This window comes from Aricia agestis, chromosome 16 (assembly GCF_905147365.1).
Source record: "Aricia agestis chromosome 16, ilAriAges1.1, whole genome shotgun sequence".
In the NCBI taxonomy this organism is placed as follows: Eukaryota; Metazoa; Arthropoda; class Insecta; order Lepidoptera; family Lycaenidae; genus Aricia; species Aricia agestis.
In genome coordinates, this window is record NC_056421.1 from 7,613,700 (window position 1) to 7,637,625 (window position 23,926).

At 37.6% G+C, this 23,926-nt stretch overlaps 1 protein-coding gene across 9 annotated transcripts in view; it reads right to left on the bottom strand.

The window, feature by feature from the left end:
- LOC121734914 (glycogen synthase kinase-3 beta-like) overlaps positions 1-23,926 on the bottom strand; it is a 54,013-nt gene that overhangs the window by 3,462 nt on the left and 26,625 nt on the right. For 5 of the 9 annotated variants that reach the window (XM_042125549.1, XM_042125545.1, XM_042125551.1 and 2 more), the window contains 8 exons: positions 17,736-17,926; positions 15,479-15,562; positions 15,299-15,358; positions 9,533-9,643; positions 7,677-7,914; positions 5,393-5,490; positions 4,556-4,651; positions 1,766-2,033 (listed from right to left, as the gene is read on the bottom strand). In XM_042125549.1, coding sequence (XP_041981483.1) covers positions 1,766-2,033; positions 4,556-4,651; positions 5,393-5,490; positions 7,677-7,914; positions 9,533-9,643; positions 15,299-15,358; positions 15,479-15,562; positions 17,736-17,926 — 1,146 coding nt within the window. The remainder of the gene's footprint in view (positions 1-1,765; positions 2,034-4,555; positions 4,652-5,392; positions 5,491-7,676; positions 7,915-9,532; positions 9,644-15,298; positions 15,359-15,478; positions 15,563-17,735; positions 17,927-23,926) is intronic. The other 4 variants (XM_042125550.1, XM_042125553.1, XM_042125552.1 and 1 more) reach the window with 1 other exon arrangement.

Consider the following 23,926-nt stretch of genomic DNA (forward strand, 5'->3'; position numbering starts at 1 on the left):
CAAATAACGTTGGTCTGTCAATTGCATAGGAATCAACTTCCTCGATGGTACATCAGGTTTCCTGATTCGGAGACCGTATCATGAAAAATTCCGTATAACTACCACACACATCAGATTTTTTCCGTTCGGAATACCTAGATTAGTCTTGGAGTAGCTTCAGTAGAATGCATATGTTTGGAAGAACCATGGATTTCCTCCTTGCAATAGCATTATTAATTTCTCAGAAAAAGAAAAAGTGTCATTGTTACTGGGTACATCCACTAAACACACAAAGATTAACGGAGGGCCAATATTATGTGCAAAGAGCCTATCCAGAAAGATATTTTGATTATCATCGAATGACCATAAGCTCTTTCGACGAATTATTTGATAAAATAAGAGACAAACTTGTAAAACAATATCCCTGTTATGATAATCTTCGTTATTTAGATCCCACAGGCATGGGAACCCTTCTACACTCACTACAGTAATGATTAAGTGTTCAATATCACTCAACGTCAATAGTCGTATTCGTGGGTGTCCCAACAATGCCTACGGTACGCGTTCTCTCAGCTTGATCGCGCTGCGCTGATTGAGCGTTCCGTTCGTTATATTCGAATGTATGTGGCGGGCCCTACAAAATGTAAGTAGGCTTTGCATCCATTTTGTTTTTTTCCGTCAGGAATTCCGGAAAACTGATGTATGTGGCCGCCAGGGCCCCCGGGCTCTGTCCCCATCAGACACGGCGCGGCGCCGGCACCGTGTTACGGCACGACGCCGCCACCGTGATACGGTACGGCGCCGCACCGTGTCACGGTGCCGCGTGCGGTGCGTCCCTATTCAGTCGATATTTGCGCTCGAACGAGAGTGCTTGTCTGGATAATGGATATGGATCGCGAAAAATTTATTCTCTTGTTGTTACTAAGACGAAGATTGAAAAAGAATTATTAAATATTTTTTGAAGTCGGTTAAAAAGAAACAGGAAATTTTATCTATTATTTATTATAGATAAAACTTCCTCGGTATACATGACAATATTTGCATTACGCGACTTTGATATGTATTTTCATATTATGCCTCGTTTAAGTTTGGACACAAATTTTGTTCGGAAGTTTCACCAGAATAGGGGCGCGCGGTGCACCGTACACGACACCGTGTCACGGTGCGGCGCCGTACCGTATTACGGTGGTGGCGTCGTGCCGTGTCTGATGGGGACGCAGCCTAAGGGCTACTGGCGCCCATTTAGGCAAATTTTTTGGGTCCTTGGTTTTGGCGCCCCTTGAGATGGCGATTTGGCGCCCCTAGAGGATGGCGCCCGTGTGCATTGCACACATTGCACATATGGTAGCGGGGGCCCTAGTGGCCGCCCTTACTCAGCGTTGCAAAACATGTCAAAAGCGACACTCGCGCCCAACTCGCGTAGATTGGTCCGTTTGTTTCAGATCGAGTTACTCCTTAATTGTCTACTCTGATAGTACAAATTATTACTAAAGGCTTGTTTCCGCATTGATTAGTGCAGGTGCGAGTGTTTTGTGTTTAGTAATGTTTACGAGTGCTTAGTGTTTAGTGCTCGTGGGAGTACCAGCTGTCCAATATAGTTTGGTTGCTGCGCAACTAAAAAACTGTTGACGGTAGTGAGTTTCATTTCAACTTTCACTTGCATAATCAGTTGCTGTCCAAACGTGTTTTGTACTTACCACTTAACACAAATACTTAACACTCGCACTAATCATAGTGCACTAATCAAAGTGGAAACAAGCCTTACCTAATTTGTAATGTTGTGTACCTGCGTCGTCGGTCGGTGGCGGCGCGTCGGCGGGCGCGCGCGGCTTGAGGAAGTCGTTGAGCGCCGGCTGTATGCCGAGCTCGTACTCGGTGAAGTTGAACAGGGGCGGCAGGGGGCGGCCGTTGGGCAGGCGCGCGCCGGGCTCTCGGAGTTCGTCGAAGAAGCCGTGCGCGCATGCCTGCAGCGGCGACAGGCGCGCGCCGGGCGTGTACTCCAGGAGACGGGACACGAGCGAGATCGCGTCCGGCGGCGTGCACGCGCGGAACACCTAAACGGATACGCACATTTTGTTGCATTATAAATTAAAGACGTGAGTGAAAGTATGAATTGAAGATATGAGTGGATAAACACGATAAGTATAACATTTTGTAACATACGGACATTTACTCATTTTTTCCCTTATAATTTGAACAAACCTTGTAACTTATCTACTTCATTACCTGGCTAATATATCTAGCTACTCAGAAAGTTCACAGCTTTTTATTTCAAATGTTTTTTTTTTGGCCCTAAAACTTACATTTATGCAAAAAAACTGCATTTTTTACTGTTACTTATCTGGAACTTCCACTCACGTCTTCATATACACTTTTCAATTTTTAGTTTAATTAAGTTTATTTGGTGTCACATTATATTTATATCGTCATGATTTGACGCTTCATTTGTTTAATTTAGCTTTATCTGATTAATTATTATACACAAGCCAAAAATGTATTTCTTGATCGACGAGTTGCCTACACTTATACCGTTTGATTTTGTTAAAAAGATAATTAGTAAACATTAAATAATCATAATATATACAAAAGAAATGTTCCGATAGATTCAGAAGCAATTACAAAACGTGTTGATGAGAGCAGATGATATAACGACAACACATATCCTCTAAGCTTCATTGCCAGAATCTCTCACTAGATATCCTCCTTATTGAATGGCAAGTACGCACACTGAACGCCAACAAACGGATTCATAATTTATGTAGTAACAGTAAATCGACGTTTATTATGTATATTTTGGAGAGTTTCAGTATATTACTTTAAGAATTTATCTTTTAAAAATTTTCATTAATTTTCCAATTTTAATAGAAAATATAAAATGATTACGTTACTACCACTATAACAAACATATTATTTAATATTTATTATCTTATTTTAAATATCTTCAAGCATTTAAAATTCACAGTGAATAAGTTCTAAGGATATGGGGCGCAATGTTTTAATAGAAAACCCAAGAAATTAATTTTTTTTTATTAATTTCCCAATTTTAATATAAAATAAAAAATGATTACTTTACTACCACTATAACAAACATATTATTTAATATTTATTATCTTATTTAAAATATCTTCAAGCATTTAAAATTTACAGTGAATAAGTTCTAAGGATATGGGGCGCAATGTTTTATTAGAAAACCCAAGAAATTTCCTTCAAAAAGTTTAAATTTTCATTTTATAAAAATTACTGACATTTACTTTTATCTAAAAAAACACGGAATCTGTCCAAAACAAACACAACTCGGGGCTATTAAAGTCATGCTGGTCTATGACTTTTGATACTTTATTCGCATTATGTAACATATAAGCAAGCAAAATGTTTATTACATTTATGAATCTGTTAATCGAGTCGTGAAACATTCAAACGCAACGCTTAAACAATATAGAAGCGACACAAGTGTATGCTAAAACAATTTCAAATTGGTGGGAAGCTCGGTCATACTGCATACACCTCATAATGCGAATAAACTCCTACTAAATGCCTTCATTTACAGTCAAAACATTCATATGTAAGTTAATACTTACAAATGTTACTCCAAAATATAAATTAATTTACTTCTACACTAAATTGCAGTTTTATTATAAACATATTGTTATGACTCGACAAAATATGTTATAACAACACAGATGTATTCGAAATGCATAAGAATATCTATTATCTCTAGAAAAAAACTTCTTTTTTTCTAAAATTTTACAGAATTTGTTACTAAAAATTTAATCTCATAATCTCATAATTCATAAGTACTTAATATCGAGGCCTATCGAGGCACATAATTTCATACAATCGTACATTTTGACGTTTTGAGCCTCGATTTCCGTTCAGACAGATTATGGAAATTATTTAAAAAACTTATTTCAATTTCAAACAACCTAGTAAAGTATTTAATTCATTCTGAATCCAATATTTTCGGTTTAAATAAAATATTTTTATATTAGATCTTCTTTAATGTTTGGAATATTCTCGAACATTCGAACACTCTGTTACGGACAGATAATAAAGGCATTTAGTTTGTTAAGAGCAATCCCCTTACTCTGATGCGTTGGTGGTCAGTGGTGGACTTGGGCATCGTCATTCGCTCCAACATGTACTGTAATGATCATGATCTTCAGTCACCCGTATTGTTTAACATTAAAATTAGACAGAAACTGATTAAACCATTTGCGAAGCATGAAATGTACACCGCGCGCAAATTCCGAGGAGTATACAACTATAACAAAATATACTGCACTCCTTGCTCAAAATCTTTGACAGATCTTTTGAGATCTTGCGCGGAGTGTACACTTTCCTGATAATATAATGAGAAGAAGCGCAACAGCATCTATGGTTAGCGACTATGACTTAAAGAGTGAACGAGTCAAAAGATGACTTCTGCCTCTAGTATCTACGGCCCAAATGCGCCAGGTTGGCTTTATTAATATCATATTATGTCATTCCTCTCTTCCTTCCTATTGTGAAAGAGAAAGCATGAGCAACCCGGACTGGCCGTGTTGGCCTAAAACTATGATCTAGCTTCAGCTCTCACCTTTGCCCATGGATGACTCTTGATTTGTGGAAACTTGAATTCCGTGTAGTTGGGATTCATCTCGCGTATTTGTTCCCTTGTCGGTGTTCCTAGAACCTGTTTAAGATTCGTTTATTAGTCAAAATAAACAAAATGGACAATAGCCACTACTGAACTATAACAGAAATTACTTGAATGAATTGTTATTATTGGGGGAGCCCAAGTGGGTTTTTTTGTCAGATACTCGATCGTGTCAGATTAATAATATAGGCGCCCCAATGTCTCAAGTTAACATGGCACAAAATAACATTAGTGGTAAGATAGCTGTTTGATTGGTTTTAAAAAATCAATTTTAAAGATCGAAATACCATCTATCAGATTACGTTGAGTAGACCCACACGTCTCCACGAATCACGACGGTCGAGCATTTACACAATTAGCATTCTGGGCTCCCTTACAATGCCTAATAATATAAACGCACAAGTCATTTTCGCCGAACTAGGTCGTCGTTATCGGCAAAGGCTCAGAGAAGGGACATAAATTGATTAAGGCTGCGTTTCCACTGAAGTGGAGCGGTGCGGAGCGGAGCTAAGCGGTGCCCGAATTGACAAATCGTGCTATTCCAGCGGAATGACAGCGAAGATTTCGAGCACGGAGATTGGTCAATTCGGCACCGCTAAGCTCCGCTCCGCTTCAGTGGAAACGCAGCCTAATAGGCAGTTGACGGACGGGTTTGGTCGGATTATGTCAATTCAATGATAGCTGTGATCTGTAATCTGTTGGGTTTGACACAACTGATAACGCGACCAATTTACGTGGGTCCGCCATCTGCCTATGAAGCAACTTCTCTGATAGTACCTTAATGATCTCAACGAGCTGGTCGACGCCGGAGTCGCCGGGGAATATCGGTTGACCCAGCAGCAGCTCCGCCACCACGCACCCCGCGCTCCACACGTCTGAAACACCACACATAATATGACATTATATCTTGAGGAATAACAAATAGGTATAGGGCTATAGGCTTTTAGTTTTCAAGGAATGTGGTTTTATTTTTATTTTTTTAAATGAAATAAGGAGGCAAACGTGCAAACGGCGGGGCTAAAATGGTCACATTTAGCAATTCCTCTCAATCAATTCAGCAAATGAATTCTCAAAACTGTCAAACTCATAAATGTCAAATTAGTACGAATTGCTAGACATGAATTGCAAGCAGACTTGCATTTTGCGATTTTAGAAAGATGAATCATATTACGATTCATAATATGATTCTCCAAAGCGACCATTTTAGCCCCGCAGGTCTCCTGATGGATAGCAGCTACCGTCGCCCATGGACACTCGCAACATCAGAAGAGCTGCAGGTGCCTTGCCGGCCTTTTAAGAGGGCATAAGCTCTCTTCTTGAAAGTTTGCAGGTCGTATAGGTCCAGAAATACTGCCGGTGACAGTTCGTTCCAGAGTTTTACAGTGCACGGCAGAAAGTTACGCGAGAAACGCACGGTGCAAGACTGCAACTCATCAAGGTGATGTGGATGGTACATTTTCGCGTGGGACGATGACGAAAAGTTGCAAAAGTTGCAAGTTGTTTTTGATAAATGAAAACCGCTACATTTGCATGGCCTCGCTAAATGCTGCGGTTCTATTGGATCTCATTTCTTGATAACACATTCTTCGTTACGCTCCTACGGCATTAACAAAAACTTTGTTTTAAATTGGGCTCCGGCTATAGTCATGGTTTATTGTACAGTAAATAACAATAAGTAAAAACAGTTTTTTAACAGTTAACGAATACAAATCATTAAGTTTAATTTATAAACACGCATTTTAATGCAAGCAAGAAGATACATTATCGTATGACGTATCCTACAACTAGACCATGACCCTATTTAGATATCGTTCATTCAATATGTCATAATGTTAAAATTTATTTTAAAGTATACTTACTACGAATCTGGACACCAAGTGCTGGTCTTAAAAATTAAGAAACAAAGATTCCAATATTTGAAATGCCATCCACAGGTGGATTACAGTCTAAGTCTAAACCTTTTCACATTAAGGAATCATCTAGACTCTAGAGCAGGGGTTCCCAAACTTATTTTGTCTACTGCACACTTTCAGAACAAATTATGTTTTAGCGCCCCCATTGTTTCAATTTATAATGCATTCAGTTGAAATAACTCTACCCCCATGCCTCTACACAACGCCTTTAGACCTTCAGCGCCCACAAGGGGGCGTTATCGCCCACTTTGGGAAAGACTGCTCTAAAGTCTAATGCGTTTTCAATAGAGGGTTATGTATTTCGATTTACGTTTAAAACTACATCTCTCCGAATTATTTTCGGCCAGAAAAAAAACACTGAAAAGCCTGGGCCAGTACCTACCTACAATAGAGTTAAAACGACTACACGGCACTCGAAAACAATTCGGCACAAACTCGACGCTCGCTTGTTCGATTTTCGGCTGTATCGTTTTTGCTCAGTACCTAGATTCTATTATTTTTTGGAACATTAATGGCGAGTCGATACTTATTTTCCTTTTTAAACAACAGAAAAGTATTTCCTTTAACCTTAAACGAATGATAAAATTGTAACTTCATATTATTTAGGTCTATACTTAAATCAGTTCATTTGACCGATATCCGGTCTGATGGTTTCTCGACATTTATTTACTAACACTGCTTTAGCTAATATCAAAAAGTTAAACAATCATCATTAAAAGGATAGACTCCTGTCGAACAACTTCAGAAACTGGGCGTCGATGGAAAGGAACGAATCTACATTAATATTGCATAATAAAGTAGAATTGAGGTACACGAATTCTTTTTACGAATTCCTCAACTAATTCAGGTGGAGTTCTATTATATTCCTGGCCATACAGATAATTCAATTCAAACCACTTACTCCTCACCAGAATTCACTAATACAGAGATGTTGAAGCCTGTCAAGAAAGTGAAGAAATTAAAAAGTGGCAACATCGTAGTGTCATCCGCTTCAAATCAATCTAAGGAAAAAGGGATGACACTACAATGTTGCCACTTTTTAATTTCTTCACTTTCTTGACACTATACATACTACCATTTTAAGGCGCGTGATGCTTGCATAGCTATAATACTACGTATTATACAATTGATCAAAATCCAGTACTCACCTATCTTCGTCGTGTAGTCAATAGCGCCGAATATGAGCTCCGGCGCGCGGTAGTATCTCGAGCATATGTAGGACACGTTGGGCTCGCCTCGCACTAGGTGCTTGGCGGAACCGAAGTCGCACAACTTGAGAACCCCGGTCTTGGGATCGAGGAGCAGATTCTGGGGCTTGATGTCCCGATGGCAGATGCTCAGAGAGTGTATGTACGCCAGGCTCCGGAACAACTGGTACATGTATAGCTGGAAACGATAAACGTGGAATTAGTTAATAAAGCGTATGCGTACACATGCACATGTGTACGCTTCAATAGAATCCGGGGTTCTCAAAGCGCGCGTTAGCAAAGCGCGCGCCTAACGCGCGCTTCAAAACGCCCTATGTGTACCGGGCCTAAGTGTGATCTGTCGGCTGGGTTTGACATAACGCAAGTCGCAACCAAAATAAGTAGGTCCGCCATCTGCCTACAGCTGCCTAGGAATAAACTTCTCTGATGGTACCAAGGGGTGTGGGCAAGGGCATCGCCAAGGGAGGTATCGAATGTAGTAAAATTTTATACATTATTATTGATATTAGAATCATTCTTATTACAATCGTCATCGAGGTAAGACTTCCAAAGTGTAACGCTTCATGCTGTGGACTGTACCAGGCATTCATATTTTTCATTCTCCATAATATTGACTAGTTACTTAGAGCATTATTACCAAATTGCCTACCTGCCTACTGCATTGCCTATTAAGGCGATTTTAAAAGTATGTTTGCCCGAGCTGGGATAACTTTGCGGCATTTACGCTACATGGTTAGCCTTATCCAGAGGAATGGGTAGTCAATACGTCTGTAACTTTGGCTAATGGAAAAAGAATAGCCTGGACCTAATATGTCCATTATAACGCTCAATTTTAGAGAGAGGTCTCAAGGCGATATTTGTATTTCTTGTGTTACATATCTTTTTTGTATAGGTACAATTAAAATCTGCTAAATCTCCAGCAATACTCAAAGGTACATAATATGCCTTCTCTTTTACAATGTTTTAGAATTTGGGAAATTTCCTATAATACGAATAGAGGAGTCACTGAGAATTTTATGATTTATTTAAACAATATGGAAGGAAAAAAACATAAAATAAACCAATTTTCACCGACCGCGGTCACGTTGTTTACAACAGCGATGGCAAGGTCACGTTCTCGTGAAAAAAAATCAATTGACATGACTCAATGACTCAACCTATCTACGTATCTGCAAATCATCTGACCGACCGAATCTGAAGGCTTAAGCTGTTTGCACACCGACGAAGAATGGGTGGGTAGAAAGGTAAAGCGAGATGCAACACACGAATTACTGTTGAAAGTGTGAGACAGTAGAACTGTAATCGTTTGGGTTTCGTATCAACGATATGTAAAAAAAACCGATACCATGTATAACGGCCGTAAGTTGAAATGCATGCTGCCTCTATAAAAATTAGGGCTCTAATAGTGCATGACGTGCAAATCCTAAATGGAATTATAGTCGCCTTGTCGATCTATTTAGAACAGTTTCAGTTATAGATCTAAAGTGATTATCAATTTCTTATTTACTTACATAGGAATTATGTAAAAAACGTTAAGTGGGACTAATTTTTATATCGCCAGCCATTCCTCAGGACCAGGATTGTTATACAGTGTAAATGCAGCAGTATCTGCATCATTGAAAAATCAAATTTGTTCAATGCAGATTGCAGACACTGCTCTGCTCCTCAAGTTATTAATTTAGGAAATCACGCATAAGCGTGAGTGCGCCGACTTTGGCTGTCTATGAGTATGCAGATGATCTACTGAACATAATAGAATTTATACTATTATTATAATTACTGGCAAGTGTTGTTACCTTTATAAAACTAATAGGTATGGTCTGTTCATCTTTGGAGTAATGACGTGCAACTTTGTACACCGTCTCCGGTATAAACTCCAGCACCAAATTCAGGTACACTTCGTCCTTCTGCAAACAAAATTGATATACAATTACAAAAAGTATTAAATTATATACACAATCATAATCTTTATTTAAATAGGCCGCGCACAAATTTAAAATCGCTCAGCAAAACTAGAAGTGACAATGGAAGCGTATCATGTACTATCAGAGATTTTATAGGCACATGGCATGGCGGACCTACGTTATTTAGTTGGGTTATGTCAAGTCCAGATGACAGATCATGACTGTCAATGACTTGACATAACCCTAGGTGGATCCACCATCTGCCTATGAATCTATTTCTCTGATGGTGCAATATCTATCAATACCATCTGAATTCTGACTACAGCAGGCTTAGCACCATAGAAGCGGTTTCTTTCTACGGAAGAGTAGACAAAGTGACAGTTAGATAAAGGAAATCCGCCTATTAACATTGCACCTTCCCTTTTTATTTTTGCTAAGCAATCTTAAATTTTTGCGCAGCCTACTTGTAGTATGTACAACAAAAAAAATAATATCTGATAAAATATGCTCCCAATTATTCTGTTATTAGAACAACACTGAGATAATTATTTATTTAACAATAACAGCAATGTTAAAATAAATATTATTTATTTTAAATATGAGTTTGATTAACACAGATATTAATTCTTAGATTGAGTTCGAGTTGTTTATAATTTAGCAAACATTTGGTCCAAATAATTTGTGTGGCATCATAACAATTTGCAATAGTTTTAAGTATTTTAAATATTTTAAGAAATGCTTGAATTTATAAAGAATTGTGACTTCTTAATTTGTTAGTTATGTAAGCATGTTGGCGAATATTAAAGAAGCTATTTTATTCACATGCAATTTTAATTGAGTATGAGAGCACTAATTGCTTTGCACTATCTACTTTACCTATTAGAAAAAAAAACATCCACAAATTGTAGTTACACAAAACCATCTCCTTGTCTGCAATACTTTAGAAAAGTTACTTGACAGACAAAAACAAAACATTAGCTATGTCCACACTATGCGCTTTCGTCTTCAATTCTCGACATCTTTTTATATTTAACTTTCGTTTCGGCTCATTCAATGATTGAATGCGTCAACGAACGCAACGCCAACATTGTCATTTTTGTTTTTTGGATACGGTCAGAGGACATGCGTCGCGGGCATGCCTCACTTTCGCTGTTGACTGCGCTATAACGCATGCCCTTGAGGAACAGGAAAAGGCACAGTGTGGACAAAGCTATTGTATAACTATAACATCTGACATCTGTAAACATGGTAGATCTTTTTATTAATAAGACTTTTTCGTTAAATTAAAATTAAGTACTTATATTACACTTTAAAATATAGCTAGGACATACTGCATTTTATTATTGTTGTGCATTTTATACGTTTACCAATACAAAAAAATACTTAAATTGCAATAGGTACAACAATTATTACATAATACCTTATTTATGTCTAAAATTGTAGAGTTAAATAAATAAAATATTAGCTTATAATAGAAAGGTCCTTAGAAACTGAAAGAAATGTTCATTATAATATTAATAATTACAGTTTAGTTGGTTGATTGGGTATTATAATAGCAATATGTGTAACGACGAACCGCTTAATCATACTAATACATTCGAACCCAAAGATGATTATGGATGATTACCTTTATGCGTCAAATTAAGTAGTAAACTTTATAACACGTTCCTAGAGTTTTACGTGGGAGAGCCATGCTTCGGCACGAATGGGCCGGCTCGACCGGAGAAATACCACGTTGTCACAGAAAACCGGCGTGAAACAGCGCTTGCGCTGTGTTTCGCCGAGTGAGTGAGTTTACCGGAGGCCCAATCTCCTACCCTATTCCTTTCCCTAACCTCCCCTATTCCCTTCCCTTCCCTACCCTCCCCTATTACCCTATCCTCTCTTAAAAGGCCGGCAACGCACCTGCAGCTCTGAAAGACCATTTTTCTTTCACTTTTATATGGGGAAACTCTTGATGCTGAGGCTCTTGCCGATACAAAAGTAAAACATATCGGTCTTTCAGCGCGGCTACTTTCACAGTGAACTCTCTACAAGGAACACGTGTCACGTTCACACCCTAAAGTATGTACACTGTATACAAAAAATTTTAGATAGACATTTTGTTATATAAGTAATATAACAAAATGTCTAAGTATCTTAAAAATTTTCAACGCCATTTTCATGAATTTGTGATTGCATTTTTCTTATAAGTACATCAAAGTAATGAGAGGATTATATTTTATCATAAATCCTTGATGCATGGCAAAGAATGCATAAATGCATATATTAGTCAAAATAGAATCATCTGACATACATAGTAAAGAAAAAAAAACAAATTAAATTGGCACAGTTCCAAAGGTTCAGTATTGTCTTTTCTACGATTGTGCTAACGCGAACGTCTTCACCTTGAACTATATACTGTGGTTTGCCCTTAGTTTTAAACCCGTTTTGCACCCTTTTAGTACACCCTCCTTTGTTTATAACAATATTATTATGTAATTGATAGAGACAGGCTCTACATTTATTTTACTATCAAGTATTTTCTCTTAAAACGTGAATTCTACGATCTGCCTGCCTAGCATACGCCAACGAGATATCTCACTCTATATGTTTTCTCGATGTTTGATGGTTCGTCTCTTCATCTTTATTGACTCTAGCATGATAAACATTTTTTCTCGCGTAGATCTATCATCGAAATAATACATTTTTATAGAGTTTTGTCGAGATAATGTCGAGAATTTGACATTATGAGACGAGTAGTTTTTAATTATCTCGAGAGTGAGATATCTCTTTGGCGTATGCTAGGCAGGCAGGGGCCCGATTCTTAAGCTTTGTTATGTCATTTCGATCGCAAGCCGTCTCACTCGGCACGTAAGACAGCATGTGTGTACGTGAGTAAGATAGACAGCAATCGAAACGACATTCGAGGCAAGGCTCGGAACCGGTATTTTTTTACCAGGTTAAGGCTCAATTTCACCAACGACTGTTAAAGTTAACGCTCGGATTAGAATCACGTTACTTCTTTCGTTTTTCATACGAATGAATGAGAAGACATGACATTTTAACAAGCTGTTAACATTAACAGACGTTGGTGAAATTGGGCCTAAAGCGCTCGTTAAGCGATTTTTGGATTTTTGTTCGCTTCGAGCGAAATCGAGATGCGAGCGGTATTGCTTCTGAAATTAACCCGGTTAATTTTCTCGCGGAAAGTAACTAGTGCAGTGATATCTTCTATCCCATTCTAGTGCACCATCTAATAGCCAATAGGCCATAACTTGTTCTTGTGTGGACAATGGGTGAGGGTCGTGGTGTGGTGTGAGTGGGCGGGGCGAACGATATCGCGAACGGTTCTAACCGGTATTTTGAGCAAGACCAGTTTCATTTTGCTCTTTAATCAAAACCAGGGATAATTTCGGTCCGTTCATAGCGGAATCGAAATGAAAACTCTCTATTGGAAATGTATGGCGTTTCTAACGAACAGGATCGCGTAATCCACCTGGTTTCCGAGCCCTCATTCGAGGCATGAGAATCGTACCCCGGGAACTTTTTCTGAGAGCTTATGCTAGAAAAATGATTGTTTTAATAAATCCCTTCCGATTCCGACCTACCTACACAAACATCTAAGATTCGCCCTACCATTCTATAAATAACACTATTATTCGTATCTGGGATTTTAAATGCTTATTTTTAGCTCAAGTCTCAACATTAACAGGAAATGTGAATGACGTTATTAATTTTACGTACTTAGTCAAATAAATCTATATTTTTTGATGAACTATACTATGTAGTCAAATTAGTTTTTTGATAAAATGTAAACAAAGTTATAGGCCTTTATGAAAAAGAGATCTGATGTTTAACTGTAACGTTATATCACAGACACTGCACAGTGCATAGTGTGTATAAAGTCCATACTATTTATTCCACGAGAAAGAAATTGCTTTAAAATCGCAAACATATTATTCATTATCCAACACAAGTCAGAGATTTTTCGCCATTCTATAATAAATATATTTTTAGTTCAATATCATAATTCATAACATTTTGCAATAACAAAATTTCATTTTGTGGCATATTCCTCAATCCTCACTCTCGAAGAAAGCGTTACAGATATATCTGCGTGTTAGATAACGTGGTCGTGCGTAGGAGACTGGGCGTGACAATTCGTATCGAGAGGTCAAGAACGGTCGAACCGTTGACGTTCAAGAAGATTATCTACTAACCTTTACTTTCCTATCTTTCCTCTACAAGGTAATTTTGTATTACACTTGACTTTCATTAAATCCTAAGGTAATTTGGCCTATTTGTCATGACATTCATTAAGACAACAAGAATTCATAGGCTCTACCTGCCATATTAAATGTAGAGCAAAGAACATGTTTTGGAGTTTGGATCAGAAATTTGCTACATGGTTGATTTTATGACGGGAGAAGCAGAGAGTCTGCGGCCTTCTAAAATCTAGATAACGAAGATAATTGACTAACTAATACAAGGGACTGTCATCTCTCAAATGGCTATTCAAACGTAAAAGACAAAGATAGCAGCATGGACTAGTTAGTTCTGTCTTTCTTATTTTATTAACCACTATTTAAGTCTATAAGTATTAAGTACTTTCTGCTTTCCCAAATTAAAAGACAAAACTTTTCATCAAACCTAAATGTTACAACTTGTGCTATACTCTCTAATTTGGGCCCCGGGTCGAACGGACCCATTAAATTAAAGTCTTCCGCAAATTTCGTACGATAAGAGGTTACTATAGATACCTACCTACGCGAATAATAATGGCGTCGTAAACAAAACTCGCCTCGTTTTTCTCAATATAGGGCACAGTAAGGCACCTTCGTTACAATAATTGGCCGTCTTTGTTTACGGAGAATGAAAATATAATGTAATTTGTAACGAAATATTACGAGTATTTTTGGCCTTCTTCAACAAAAACAATTACGATTACATCTATCGAACTTGAAATATTTTGGTATATAGAATTGCATACTAACACAAATTAATTAATAATTATTATTTTTATTCAAACCAAATCAAAAACGAAGTGAGAGTCCAAAGGATATTAAGTGGATAAGATTCTGGTTTCTGTTTGGGACCTTAATTTTTTATATGCTCCTAACTCGCAATAGTGAACATTTTGTGAAAAAGAAGTATTCTGAACAATAAGTCCAACATTGAGCCTACAGTCTACTTACGGAAGTGTTTAAAAGACCGTTCAAGGTAAATGATATGATGACTGATAAAAAAGCTGTGCGAACCTCAGTTAACACAAAAAACACAACACAATATCACAAAGAAAAACTGTCAGTGAATATTGCTAAATCGTCCGCCATCGGAAGAAACCAGCTCCCAAAACTGAGACAGCAGCTTGCCACCCGATGTCTTTGGGTTTCATGGCTGATGATCCAAGCTGTCTCAATTTTAGGACCATCATTCCACCGATCACGAGCGAACGAAACAGAATGATGATGCAAGGAAAAACGAGCTTAGACCGGTTCGAAGTAAAGCTTAGGGGAATCCCCGTTTAAGTCGCATTTACACACAATTGCAAAAGGTACCGTACAATAACTAGGACAGTAACGTGGAATATTTTTTTCAACACATGTTTCGGTAACCTCGGCTTAACACCTAACTGTGCGTTAGCACTAGCATTATCTAATTGGTTTTTGCACGTACTGCGACTTCTAGAGACTGCATTGCGTTTAGAAGTGAGCTATCCGCATCGGGCACTGTCACCTTTTCACCAAAATAAAAACATACATATACATTCACTAGTTAATAAAATTCAATGTTATTCATATTATAAGTATTGTTATTGAACTTAAGACTACGGAATGAGGTGGAAGATGGGTTTACCTTTTCTCCGCTGGAGTAAAAGAAGTATTTCAATTTGACAATATTACAGTGCTCCAGTCGTCGCATAATTTGCAGCTCTCGGTTCTGTAAGACAATTAAAGTAAATCTTTTAAAGCCATCTAAAACGGACGGGAGTTTCGAGATGTTCTATTCGCTGCAATCCGTTCATTAGCATAACAAAGCGAACATAAAAAGGGATCAATACAATTTGTAACATTCTACACATCGAATATGTAGAGACAGTAGAATCAAAATATGATCTCTGTGTCAAGTTCTCTGTTCTAGTAACATTTGCTTGGGCTTCGAAGACATTAATAGCCTGGCGTCGGGTAGTCTTCGTTCTATTGATCGCACACTCGACTTGGTAGCAGCTTTTAAAATCCTGTAAACGGATTCGATTGAATATCAAAATGAGAGTTCAGTTTAGATCTTTACTGGATTTTAAAAGCATTGAGTGTAGATGTTCTAATGGTTTCTGAGGTTTTGTCAGGAGTTTATCTATTTAACAGCGTTGCTTATTGGTTTAAAACTTGACGTTAGCCAATTAAGGGCCAGGCCACAACGCTGCGTTGCGGCGTCGTATCGCAAAAACAACATCGCCCGTAAATGCGATGCGACGTCGGTTTTGCGGAAATGCATCGGAAGTACATCGGAAATTTCCACCATGCGTTGTGCGGCGTCGTAGATTTTTACGATGCGATGTCGCAACGCAGTGTCCTAGCCCTAAGAGATGTTATAGATAAACTTCGGTCAAAAAACCTCAGAAACCTGGCATGAGTCACGCCAAATTAACGATAATGGTATTGGATGCCACAAAATTATTGAATTTATTAGCGTGTACGAGCTATTAATTGGCTGTCACATTCGGTTTTGACCCATCACACCGAGATCGGGTCGCCGCCTATTGTTTTATTCGAATGGCTCGGCTATTGAACTCGATCTGATGGGATTTATCCCCATAATTCCATGATATTTATCACCAATCATCGAATTACCTTAATTGCGTGATAATTGAATTTTAATTGTTGGTCTGTGGTGGTGAAATTCGATTAATATTTGATTGGTTGTTGTGGATAGGCTAAAATTGCTAATTGAGGTATTTTATTTGGAAACTAATTAAGTAAAGCCAAAATTGTATAATTATATTTATTAGTATAAACAATTAAACAAAATAGATCTAAAAACTCAGTTGCAGCCAGAACAATAAAAATGTGTCATCAAATGCTATTTCTCAAGTTAATTTGCGGTAAGTGAAACCAATCTCGATTTTGTCTGTTCATCTCAGTGGAACGTCACCGCCCACCGGAATGTGCAGTAAGACCGCGCTCCGCAGGAACAGTCATTATTATTAGTCTGCACTTTATGTACTTAGATCCGCAATTAAAAATGTAAGTCCTCTTAAAAAATTTTTTTTCACGCCTTAAGAAGCGTACTTTAGGTTTTAAGAGTCTTGCGTTTAATGGCGTCAATATCAGGCATATCTCTTGACCATTTACACAAAATAACTTTTATTGGCCAACATTTATCAGCCACGATTGGAAAAAGTCCTTGCCCACAATAATTAATTTCAGTTTACGGTTAAGTCGGTTAGGAAATGACCATTGAATAGGTATAGGAGAGGCAGGATGAAATGCGGAACATTATCCCCTGGATACTTGACACCGATTACAGCTACAGAAAATTTCAAAGGACTTTTTAACTCCCGGCGACGCACAAGTATCGCTTTGAATGACGGGGATGACGCGCTCGGATGATTTGCATTACTGTATGGTGTTGTTGTATGGTGTTACAAATTGTACGATTCATTCCTTAAAACATTTTTCAAAATTGGATTGCAAAGCCATCTTACTTTTGTAAGATGCCTTATATGCAATACAATAAACAGTTTCGACCAGAAATATTTCTCATCGCCCAAGACAAGAAAATAGTCTGTATAGACTCGTAGAGCACCATCAAGCGGTTACGATGCCTAAAAAGCCAAATATCCGTTTCAAACATCTATGTGCATTGTGCAATGCGTATTTTTTCTTTTTTTGGCACAGTCACGGTGGTGTACTTTGCCATAAAGAAAGCAAAAGAATAGGCGGTGGGATCGATGCACAACGCGCATTATTTTTTCTTGGTTTTTGGCTCTTGGGTGTACTTTGCCAAAGCCGAAGCAAGGGAATATGCGGTGGGATTATGCGCATACTTCCAGTTGGAAAAAATCCTCCTTCCATCGATTTTCCCCTGCAAATCCTCGAATAACAAGACATACCTTAAACCTTTTATCCTGGAGCACCTTCTTGATGGCAATGAGCTCGCCGGTATCGCATAAGTTGGCCTGGTAGACGACACCGAAGCTGCCGTTACCGATCAGTTTCATGTCGGCATAGCTGACCTCCTGGGGTCTGTCGGGACCCTGCCCCGGCGTCGCTACCACCGTCGTCACCTTCGACCCGTCCTTGCCTGCCAACAAAAAATAGGACATTTAGTGGCCAGCTGTAATTGTCAGGTTACAATTCGCAAATGTATGCCATCCATGGGATGCTTTGGAAATGTGCATATATCTTATTTTTAATTATTCGTAGGTAATCAATAAGATCTTTTACGTTATAACTTTATTGTTTGGTTAGGTTAGGTTAATAAGACGTAATAATCTTCATACCCTAAAGGCACCTAGATTACCTAATCATCATTTTTTTTGTCGTCCTACATTTAGAAAATGCCTTAGACATGTTGCTATTAATGGTTATAAAATAGCTATATCGATGAAAAAATATGATATATCCATCCCTGACCAAAACCACTTACAACAAAACCACGCATGTAGCGTTAGATTGGCGCTACGTGCGGTCGGATGTATAAGTCTATTTACGGTACAGTTGACCACTTCAAAGAATATAGGACACAGTTAATAATAAAGCTCGCACCATTTATACGCGCTGTAAATTAACTGACAATTAAACAGCTCTACATACAATGCCTGCAGTACATTAAATTCGTTAGTGCATAATGCCCATTTCCATTGGGTACAAAATATAATTTTGAAATTTTTTTATACATAACTAGCTGTCCCGGTGAACTTTGTGTCACTTTAAAACCTTCCCTGGACTTCTACGAATATTTCCAGACTAAAATCAGCCCAATCCATTCAGCCGTTATCGAGTTTTAGCGCGACTAACACATTTGAAAATCCATTTTTATACCTATACTAGCTGTCTCGGTGAACTTCGTGTCACTTTAAAACCTTTCCTGGACTTCTACGAATATTTTAAGACTAAAATCAGCCCAATACGTTCAGCCGTTTTCGAGTTTTAGCGCGACTAACACATTTAAAAATCCATTTTTATATATAAGATAAGATATAATTTTATATTATCATACTTTGGCGCCACTATGAGATTGTAATCTGTACAGGTTAAGTTCCTGCTTCCTTGCTTGGGGTTGTGTGTTACCTATTTGGGAGCAAGTAGCGTGCATGGATTCCTTCAGTGAAATATTTCCTAAATCTTTATCCTTATAGACCAGTGGCGAAGGATAGGCGGTTCTTCGTAGCATAGGGAAGCGCTAGCTTGTATTGTAGGTAGAATAACATGACTGTGTTTAGGTTATTATTTATTAAGTACATATTATTATTATCTATTAAACCAAAATGCGTCCAACTTTAGTTTGACCGTCATTTGTTATTAAAAGTTAAAACTTTTTAACTTTTAATACCCCAGACAAAGAATTTGCATTAGGGAGACCGCAGACTCGATCGCACAAAAAGTCTGTCGTCTGCGATCTCCCATAACAAGACTCGAAGCATCAAATCACCTGACTAGAGTGACTCTAGCCATTATAGATATAAGACGAAACTATATTTACCGTGCTCATTATTTAAATATTCTGCCGGTGAAATCCTCAAGAATTATAATATTATGTATATTAAACACTGCTAATTATTATCGATAATAACAGATTTCTCACACTAGACTCAAACAATTCGAGTTTTATACACGTTTAAAATATTAAAATGAGTACATTGTTTGAGCGAAACCTTTTAAACGTTTAACTTTTCTAACACAACTTTTCAATGCAAATTAACTTCGCACAAAAACCTCGGTGCAATTCTAGATTTATAAAACTTTTTGCTGACGTTTTAGAAAAACTTATTTCTTCAAGACTAGCTTCTTCGTAAATAAAACAACGTAACTTTAATTCAATAAATATATGTACACTAACGTTTATTACCTACTGACGAGGGAACTACACACCGCGTCAGGGGGCGAACTATAAAAAGGAATAGAGTTGTTATATCAACATCGCGATAAACAGGGGTGGCTTGGGACTTGCGTCAAACTTGACATGGGTGCGCCATGGAAAACTCATCAATACCATTGACACTAAGTATAAAGGACAAGTACTCGAATATATTGACTCGATACATCATGAGGCAAGCCGTATCGAATATCGATATCCAAGGCTGGATTTCCCAAACTGTTATAGTGTACGCAGGCGCCAGGTGTGACTAAGTTTGCTACAACAATTCTGACAGTAAAGGAGACAATTAAATGGCTGCATAAAGATTTCTACGTAATTTGATTGACAGTGCACGTTTTGAGAAGAGTCGAGCCATTACTCAAGAGTGCAAGAGATGCTTTTCATTTGTAGATACAATAATATTTTTGGCATAATATATTTAATATCAAACAATTCGTTATAATAATTACATATTATCGTACAATGTTAATAAGTACATAGATAGTAAAAACGTCCTACTACAAAAACCTACTTCTATCGTGCATAACGCTGGACCTTTAATAATGGAGGTCATACGTAACCATATTACGTCGGTACTCTGTTGACAAATGTATAGAGTTCACGTCATACGCATCCAAGGACCAATAAAGCAATTACTTTTATTATTTTGCGCGCTACATTTACGAGAGAGACCTTGGAATGTTAACTAATTAAAGTTGTCAGTACTTTTTACATCTCTATTTGGTTTTGAATTGCCTCTATTTTAAAGTTCGAGATTTCCGAAACGCACCCAATTAAAGTAGGAGCATTGCAAAGAGTTGCATTTATTAAAAACGGGACATCATATGACACATTCTATGTACCACAAGTACAAAAGTCCAACGAGCATTTACCATCCTTGACTTTGAAAAGTCTTGTCGTATAAATACCATACCATACCCGTCTCTGGCAGGATGAAAGAACTACAATGCTAAACAACCTACTCTGTACATCTGGTGTCGCATACTACGGTGATCTCGTGGACAGCGCTAGGAACTTCCGTGCCTTCAAGCGTTTTTGTCACAATTACTACTGGCAACAGTCTAACACAATAAATTAATTTAGCTCTAGCGTAGTAGTCACTATTATTATTAACGTTTATTCCCGTGATGCTTCCCCCTTCCAGTTCTTTGACTTTCGGTCACTGCAACTTTGTGCTGTCTCCCGCTTTATATGGGGAGGGAATCTGTAATTCTTCCTACTTCTCCTATTTTCTTCTGATTAATTTCGTTGCGGGTCCCAAGACAGCTTTAGCATGTCCCTTGGGCTCCCTGAGATCATATCAAAGGGTTTTCGTGGTTGCATACCGCTGTCGATCCTGGCGACACAGGAGATACAGTGGTGGGAATGTGTGGTGGGCCAAAGCCCGTTTAAAAAAAATACCATACCTATTACCTAGATAATAATATGTCAAGTTTTTGGAGCAAGAAACGCGGAGGTGTTGAAAGCAATGGGTGATACATTTTCCCGAATAGCTCTATCAGCTGTACTGAAATTGTCATCCCCAATCCCCATGAGCGGCAATTATGAAGCACACGTCAACACGAAGCAACGACCTGATACCTGGCAGCTCGCCAGATTCCCCAGAAGGTCTTTCGAATGAGGTATGTCATTCACTATGTAGGAAGTCAGGAACACCAGTCAATATGGCATGGCCACATGATTCTTAAATGATGTGCTTGCAATCTTACTAATCATATGTATATGATCCTTTTGGAGATCAATGATCATACAAAAACTGGATTACCCTAAATTAGTTCCAGAAACCCCAGTTTCTGCCATATTTACATATTTTTTAGACTCTTATTTTTAATAAACTCAGGTCTAAAAAGCTTTATAAGGAAAACAGGGAATATAATTGCTATTCATTAATATGCCAGTCTCTTAACCGCGGTGACATTTGACCTACAAATGCATGCATCAATCGTCATTAATAAGGCGTTTGATAAAAAACAAGAGAACAATTTCTAACCTACGAGACAAATCTTGGACTTCAACTTGTAACATAAAAAATATTATTATAAGAGAGCAGTCACGATTTTGTAGCAATTTTGTGTTGACCAGAACAGTGAGTAGCTAAACTGAAAGCGTGATTTGAACGTATACTGTCATTACAGAAAAAGTTAATTACAGGCTACAGGCTTTACTTCAGCTCTCAAGTCTCTCTCAGTCTTTTTTTACAATTCTAGCATAATTTTAGGATTTCTGCACTACGTGGACGAACATTCGTCTATCCATAAAAATACCTTTATTGCAAGTTTTTTTTTTGTGAAATCGGTTATTGTAATATTCGTATCCACTTATATAAAACATGTTTTATTGCTAGAATATTTCTCTACTTGGTAATTCTTGGTTCGGTCCAGAGTCCTTACTTTGTATAATATCAATGTTCTAGAAGGAAATACCTTATATCCAACCGTATAAGGTGATCAACTGGGACCAATATCGTACACAATACATATAAATGTCACTAAGAAGGCAAAGCGAGTAAGCCCGACTTTTAAGACCCGGCCACTTGCTATTGACCTACATTTACCTACAACCTCATTAGTTCGTGTTATACACGTATATTTATTACTATAAATAATTTTATTACACATGAAACATTAACTACAAGTGTTTATTTTCAGTTTAGCAGTAGTTATTAATTTATTCCTGGTCCTAAATTATAATCGAGCTTAGTTAGTACGATTTTTTGTAAGTCGTAACTCTTCTAATAAATTAATTTTCATTTTTGGTAGACTAAAAGGCCAAAAAACTATCAGCTGAGGATTACATTTTTCACATTGACCATTTGTGCAACATTGATATGATTAATCATTAAATATGCATCTTTATAAGTTTATAGAGATGACGTTATACACTGATTGTGTTGTCGTCTATATACCAATTACCAATAGTAAAATCATTCAGATAATAAAAAAAATGCTCCCAATGTTAACAATTCATTATATTATGTACTATCAAATCAAGGTCAGCAAATAATTGGTTGGGTGCGCATTTGTTGGCATGTTTCTACATAAATTTTGGCAATTTCAGTGTATTTTGCCGCCTGGTCAACACCTACTGCTCAGATAAATCACTGAAGAGGTAAATGGGAAAGTACACTTTTATTGCATCAAGAAGCTCCCAAACATTATTATGGCCATGTCATGTGATAATTGCCTTATCAATAATAATCATTAAACACGTCTCCTTTTCTGGATCACCTGCGACGCGACTATAATAATAATATTACTTCAATATTGTCCCTTTAGAATTATTGAACTACATATTTTGTTCTCGGGGGAAAAAATCTGCAAAAGATCATCCAGCTCTCAATTGAGCTTTTATGATGATGATTTTAACCCACAAAATGTCTCAGTGGACATTCGAAATGCTGTAAGACAGCTCTAGGATCTCATAATATGTAGGATCTATCGTACCCGCAACTCCGCCCTAAGCGAGGACTGGAGCACCAATGCGTTTTAATGGGCAGATCTTATGCAGGGGAGGCCCCCATGCTCCGGCAGATATCGCCAATCAGCCGGCGTAAAGCATTTTCCCATGTCAAAAAAATCTCATAATATTGGCTTTATCGGTGCAAGGCTTAAACCACAATGAGCTACCTGCCTTTCTTCAGTCAGACACCCAAAAATTTGCTATGTAACAAGTACTATACTTTTCTAACCAATAACAATAAATTATGTAAGAGTGCAAATGCACACGTAAACGTTACTCATAATGCTGATTGTAGTAATTAAATTGACATTGTAGATTCCAAGGTCGAAGCACTCGATTCTTAATAATTAATAGATAGTTCACTTATTCTTATTATAGAAACAGTAGAATTAAGAGATAATGAATCACGTAAGCCCGTGGAGTATTGTTTAAATCCTATTAATGGCAGATTTTTCAATCGTCAGATAACTTAATACCAAGTTATTACTTACTAATTAACCTGAGAATAAATATGATTTATTCGATTGGTAAAATTTATCTGACGATTGAAAATAAATAAATAAATAGCTATTTAAATATAGAATATTATCAGACCTATTTGAAGAGAGAGTAGCCAAATTGCAAATCGGGTTGCATGAGATGGTTCGGTTAAGGACTGTGTCAACTGTCAACAGTACAACAACTACGCAGATTTTTTATAGCAAGACACAGACGGATGCTCAAAGCTGTAGAAAACCTGCGTGC